The sequence below is a fragment of the Eleutherodactylus coqui genome, unplaced genomic scaffold (genome assembly GCF_035609145.1).
Source record: "Eleutherodactylus coqui strain aEleCoq1 unplaced genomic scaffold, aEleCoq1.hap1 HAP1_SCAFFOLD_34, whole genome shotgun sequence".
Taxonomy (NCBI): Eukaryota; Metazoa; Chordata; class Amphibia; order Anura; family Eleutherodactylidae; genus Eleutherodactylus; species Eleutherodactylus coqui.
In genome coordinates this window covers 917980-924909 of record NW_027101931.1, presented here as the reverse complement: position 1 = coordinate 924909, position 6930 = coordinate 917980, and the positions used below count along the sequence as shown (strand labels likewise).

The 6930-nt window shown below is 43.7% G+C and overlaps 1 protein-coding gene across 1 annotated transcript; it reads right to left on the bottom strand.

Annotated features, from left to right (window-relative positions):
* Nucleotides 1–262: 262 nt before the first annotated feature.
* On the bottom strand, nt 263–6622 carry LOC136593661 (jeltraxin-like). The gene is made up of 2 exons (XM_066588653.1): nt 6568–6622; nt 263–1217 (listed from the first exon to the last, which is right to left on the bottom strand). Exons 1-2 carry the CDS (start codon nt 6620–6622, stop codon nt 631–633), a joined length of 642 nt encoding a protein of 213 aa, XP_066444750.1. The 3' UTR covers nt 263–630.
* Between the last annotated feature and the right edge of the window lie 308 nt (nt 6623–6930).

Here is a 6930-nt window from a genome sequence, read left to right as displayed (position 1 = left end):
ATGGCTAGTAAACATAAATACTAGCGGGGTAGAAACCCTAGCGCTGCCCCTCTGAGGTCCTGAAGAAGCAGCAGTCTCAGGGCGCCTCATGGTGGGAGTTCCCATGGATTGGCTGACTCTTGTGTATGATGCCTAAAGAGTTCTTACAGGGGTTTTATTTCAGGACAAAATAGAAAAAGGTTCTGCTGTAAGCAAAGCAATCATTTATTAATTTTTGAACATGAGTATATAATAATAATAATCTTTATTTGTATAGCGCCAACTTATTCCGCAGCGCTTATATATAGACCAGTGTTCCCCAACTCCCATCCTCTGGGACCTCCAACAGGTCATGTTTTCTGGATTTCCTCAGTATTGCACAGGTGATATTGTTATTGTCAGTGCTCAGACATTGCTACAGGCGTTCTCTCTATAGGATATCCTGAAAACCTGACCTGTTGGGGTCCCTGAGTACTGGAGCTGGGAAACACTGATATAGAAGAATCACAGATGAAGTATACACATGATATCAGTAGAGTGCCTACCACATATATCTAGTAATAAATGCAAATACTTCACATATAGTAATTAGCATATTGCATACAATGACAGTAGATTTTCAATTTCATTAGTTAATCATATAGAATTGCGTTAATTTTCCAAGGCGATGACGCCCCCTTTGATCTCCTTAGCTCCATTTGTCCAGCTAAAGATATTTCCAGATACAGAAAGATAACTATTATAAATGGTCTTGGTGTCAAGAATGTAATCCCACATATTGACATCAGACATTTCACCAACAAAACACTGGCTTGCCTGAAACCCACCACCAAAAGTGTCCTGGTCCTGCCCAAGGATGACACTCATCTGAGGTCCTATGGGGGATCTGCTTGTACTAACTCTTCTAGGGTAACGCTTGCCATTGATCCACAGTTGGAGCAGTCCGGTCTCGGAGTCCCAAGCAACACAAGTCTGTTTCCAGTCTAGAACCTCAGGATCCACCTCAAAAGTAAATTTTTCTTCATTTATGAAAACGTTACATAATTTTGGAGGCTGCAGACCAAAAAGGAAAGTGTTGTCTTTTCCAGGCGTGGCCAAGGAAAAAAGATCATGTACGCGTTGGAGGTCGCTATAGGAGCGCAGACATACGGTGAGTTGTTTTAAAGCTTGTTCCACAGCTGGCTTCAGAATCACATAGTCAGTGACTGATTCCTTAGGGAAAAGGAGGATATTTTGGCCTAGACCAAAGGATAGAAAATAAAGTTGCAGTAATAATATTAACTAATAACAATCATTATATCATAGCCAGCTAGCGAAACCACGTAATCTTGTAGATGTGATACCTTTTAATGGGTAACAAAAAATGGAATAGATCTGAAGAGGCATGAATATTTGACTAAGAGCCCGAGAGGTTCACACGCTTGCTATTACATCATGTATTTTTGTTAGCCGTTAAAAGGTATTAAAAGGTATCATATCTACAAGACTACGTGGTTTCTCTTGCTGGGAACAAACACATTTTGCTCTACCGGCTAACACGGTACCAAACCTTTGTTTTCATTATACATAACCATCATATCCATATTTGTATTAAACCTTACCATCATTGATTGTATATATTAACCCACTAGCCCACCAGGATTCTCTTCTCCACAATTAAAGTGTTTGTACCACAATTACAAGTTATTCCCTACCCATAGGATAGGGGATAAATTGCTGATCGGTGGAAGTCTCACCACTGAGACATTTTTAAGTGGGGAGAAATAAGAAAAATGCTCACCCTTGCTACCCTGCTACACCTAGCCACAAAGAACATATCCCCCAACCCAGGCCCACCCCGTACTGCTCTCTACCAACATGCCCCACCTGCCCCGTTCAAATGCACCCTATGTAACTTCCAATCTATATGCAACAAACTCCCAACTTTCCACGACCTCTTCACCACCAAACACGTTAACCTGTTCGCCCCCGCTGCATTGTCCTATGATGGCCTGCAGTTCTCCCACACCCCCAGATCAGCCAACCAGCGCAGCGGAGGAGAAAAAAGCGTAATTCTCTTGCCTTACTGTATCTTTCAGGTCATTCCCTCAGCTTCATCGCTTACCTTCCAGTCATTTGAAGTCCGCACCCTGCGACTTTTCCACCCACTGACCCTGCGTGTCGCAGTTATTTACTGGCCCCCAGGTCAAACCCGCCTTTTCCTAGACCACTTCGCTGCCTGGATCCCCCACTTCGTATCCTGTGAAATCCCAACCATCATCCTCGGCAATTTCAACATTCCTACTAACAACCCAAGCCCCTCATCTGCCTCCTGGCTTTTAATGCTTACCTCCTCCTTCGGCCTATCACTAATCTCTGACTCCCCCACTCACAGAGATGTCAACACTCTCAATCTAATCTTTCTCTGCCTCTCCCTTTGCTAACTCCCGCCTTCCACTCTCAGATCACAACCTCCTCTCTTTCTCCATCAGGCACCCTAGAATCCCCCCCCCCCCCCCCGACCCTCCTATCTATAGCATCTCTAAGAACTTCCAGTCCATCCACACCAAACAGTTCACCGAGACCATTCAGTTCTCCCTGTCCCCTATCTCTCTCCTCACCTGCCCTAACCTGGCAGCCGAACACTGCCATACCACCCTCAGCCGTGCCCTGGATGAAGCAGCACCACCCGTGACTTAAGCCGTCAACTGCAGACCATGGCAACCTTGGCTCACGTACAAAACGTGCTTCATCTGGCAGTGCTCTAGGTGTGCCAAGCAGCTGTGGAGAAAATCAAAGCTGCCCGCAGGCTTCCTCCACTTCAAATTCATGCTTATAACCTAGCCCTTCACCATGCCAAACAAGTTTATTTCATCTCCCTTGTCTGCTCACTATCCCACAACCCCAAACGACTCTTTGAGACCTTTCACTCCCTCCACAGCCCCTGCGAACAGGCCCCAGTGACAAAAAATTGACAACATCCGAAAAGAAATCTCCAAAAACTGCATGGCTAGCCCCGATTTCAGTCTCCTCAGCATTGCATCCAGCCCCACTCACTTTCTATGTTAAAACCAACGACAGAGGGAGAAGTCTTCAGGCTGCTTTCCGCTGCCTGCCCCACCACCTGCGCTAGCAATCCTCTCCCCTCTCACCTCCTCCAGTCCCTTTCCCCAGCTCTCATTACTTACCTCACCACAATCTGCAACCTCTCCCTAACCTCTGGCACCTTCCTCTCCTCATTTAAACACTCTATCATATCCCCTCTGCTTAAAAAAACAAGCCTTGACCCGACTGATGCTGCCAACTACCAACCTGTGTCAAACCTCCCCTTCATCTCTAAATTACTAGAACACCTGGTCAACTCCCATCTCACACGCTTTTTCTCTGACAACTCACTTCTTGAGCCCCTCCAGTCTGGTTTCCACTCTCTACATTTGACTGAAACTGCCCTCACAAAAGTATCAAATGACCTGATGACGGCAAAGTCGAGAGGTGACTACTTCCTACTAATCCTCCTTGACCTGTCTCCTTGACCATGACCTCCTTCATACTATGCTCCGCTCTATTGGTCTAAAGGACACTGCTCTCTCCTGGTTCTACTCCTACCTCTCTGACCACTACTTCAGCGTCTCCTTTGCTGGCTCTACCTCCTCTCCACTTCCTCTCACTGTCGGGGTACTCCAGGGCTCGGTCCTTGGTCCCCTTCTCTTCTCTATCTATACAGCCCTAATTGGACAAACCATTCACAAATTCGGACTCCAATACGATCTCTACGCTGATGACACCCAACTATGCACCTCTTCCCGTGAGATCTCTGAACCATTCCTCCAAAATATCACCGACTGTATGACCGCTGTCTCTAATACTATGTCCTCCCTTTTCTTAAACTTAGCCTCTCTAAAACTAACCTCCTCGTCTTTCCGACTTCCAACCGACCTCCCCTCAACATCTCCATTCCAGTGTCTGGCATTATCATAACCCCCAGACAGCATGCCCACTGCCTTGGGGGTCACACTGGACTCTGACCTCTCCTTTATCCCCCTCCACACACACACACACACACACATCTAATCTCTGTCCCAAACATGTCACAGGCACTTCAGAAATATTGCTAAAATCTGGTCATTCCTCACCACGAACATGCTAAAAACAATCGTGGTCGCCCTCATCCACTCCTAACTCAACTACTGCAACTTAATATTCATAAGCCTTCCCTGCACCAGGCTCACTCCACTTCAATCCATACTTAATGCGGCAACTAGGTTCATTTTTCTATCCAGCCGTTACTCAGACGCCTCTGCATTATGCCAGTTGCTGCATTGGCTGCCCATCCACTGCAGAACTAAATATAAACTCCTCACCCACAAAGCTCTCCATGGTGCCGTGCCATCATACATCGCCCCCCTCCTGTCTGTACAGCACAAAATCCGCCGACTCTGATCCGCTAACGCACTCAGACTAAACACCCCTGTAATACGAACCTCATATGCTCGCCTTCAGGAATTCACCAGAGCAGCGCGCATCCTCTGGAACGCTCTACCCCAAGGCATCCAATTTCCGATGCACAAAATTTCAGACGCACCCTAAAAACGCACCTCTTCAGGGAAGCATACCAAATCCCCTGACCTAGTCCCCTGCTCATCTCTATGTCTCCCCACACCTTCCACCCTGCCTATCACATATGACCTCTACCCCTGCACCTCCTTACCGCCCCACCCCATTTGCTTTCTACTAACTGATTTCCACTTGAAATCCCCTACTGCCTGTGTTCCCCATGCCTTGCTTCCCCACCCCTTGTACCTCCTGTACCACCCCCATCCCATTAGTTTCAAATTGGGTGTACCTCACATTGTAATTGTTGTATTGTTTGCATTTATCCCGTTCTTGAAAGCGCTGCAGAATAAGTTGGCGCTATACAAATAAAGATTATTTTTGGGGGGGGGGGGGGGGGGGGTTAGCTTTTACGGCATCCACAATACAGTAGCAATGTATCAATGACATATGACCTTTTTCTATGGGTCAGTGCGATTGGGGTGATACCAAATTGATATTGTTTTTATGATTTTCTATCTTTAAAAACTAAATACATTTTTTCCTTAAACAAAATTTGTTCTCCTTTGCTATATTTTGAGAACCAGAACTTTTTATTTTTTCATTAAATGGGCTGTGTAAGGGCTTGTTTTTGCAAATTGAGCTGCAGTTATTATTAGTACTTTTTATTTTGGGAAACATATTGCTTTTTTATTTAAATATTTTGTCCTTTTTTTACACCTTTCACTGTGTGGGTTAAATATTGTGATATTTTAATAGTTCAGACTTTCTACAAACATGGTGAAACCAAATATGTATATATTTTTTTAATTGTTTCAATTTTATAAGGAGAGTGGGACTTTTTGGGGAACTTTTAACATTTAGTTTTACTGTTAGCCCCGAGACTATGGCTTTGATGGGCTGTGATAAGCTATGTGAAGTTAGTCTTGCTTTGTCCCATATATTCACTACTGTAGAAATTATAATTTTAAGTAATGCTCACGATTACCCTGTTTTATCCCTTCTTATCCCATAGTTTTTGTTATTTCTGTTTTATTAAAATGTATGTTGGAAAATGTTTAATAAAAATCTTTTTGAACCTAAAAAAAATTTTTTTTTAAATGTTTTAATACTTGTTGGGTCCCTAAAGGAGACTTGAACTTGCGATTGTTAATTGCTGTACTATATACTGCAATACCACAGTATTACAGTATATAGCAATTTTTGATGTTGCCTATCAAGTCTCACTAGGGGCAGGGTGCTTCTGACTTTTAAATGAGCTGCCAGTTTTGACTGCAGTATCTAAACAGTTATCTGCTGCAATCAGAGTTAACTTGGATCGCGCCAATTACCAGCGGCTGTCAGAAACAGCCGGTAGCCGCAGAATATGGAGTGGACTCAGCTCCCGAGCCTGCTTCATGAACTCTTCATTGCCGCCCAATGTAAATTTACTTTTGATGGTCATGAAGGGCTTAATAACAGTTTTAATAGGAGTTGATAGACACTAGACTATAAGATGACCAGAGACTAGACTCTATATGGTTGATTAAGACTGCATAACTAGACTTTAGATACATAATAACAAGTCACAGAGAACTGGACATTACAAGGTATAGACTACACGGATGGATCAGATTGGACCGGACAGAAGATGACAATATCGTATAAGAAGTTCTTCTCATTTATACATTTGACTTTTTTTTTTCATTTTTGGGTGAAAATCCTCTTCAGCATCTTCAATCTTGTAAGACCTTGGGGCCTGAAATTGTCTTACCCTTTGGCAATGAATGATAGCACCAATGCTATCTACTACACAGCTCTGGTGGAGTGCTTTGCTAGCCAATGCGGTGGGAATCACAGAGAAGCTGCAAAGGTCTTCACCTCTAGACTTTATGGCCATTTTTGAGTAAAATGACAATGTTATAACATGGATCTAGAATGATGTAAGTGGAGATATATAGCGTCAGGATCACCATCGCTGTACTGAAGTGGCTCTGCTGTGGTTACTGTATTATGGCTGCACCCCCTCGCCAAGCACTTTATGGCTTACACAATGACTATCATAGCATATACACTGACCTGTCAGTGCAAAACATCCAGATAGAAGAACAAACAAGATGGAAAGGGTTTTCATTTTTCTGGGAAAAAAAATATTGAAATTAAATGTGTGTCTGGTGACTCAATACAATTTTTTTGTTTTAATAATATTAAAGTACTATATATAACAAAGGGGTTGTACAGGGATGCTAAATATGTACACATACCTGCTGTGTTGGAGTTTTCAGTTCTGACCCCGTTCTGACACCAGGTCACATGGCATGGCTCCTCTCTTTTTTGCCCACCACATGATCAAGGAGGCTTATCTTATGAACTGCAGTGCTTTCCCCCAAAATAAGCCCTAGCCTGATTTTTCTGAATGTTCGGAGAGGCTTGAAATATAAG

Coding starts and splice junctions, on each gene's coding strand:
- LOC136593661 (XM_066588653.1), bottom strand. CDS start 6,622: ATGAAAACCCTTTCCATCTTGTTTGTTCTTCTATCTGGATGTTTTGCA. Junction 1,218..6,567: donor TGGATGTTTTGCACTGACAG/GTCAGTGTATAT, acceptor CCTTTGGTCTAG/GCCAAAATATCCTCCTTTTC.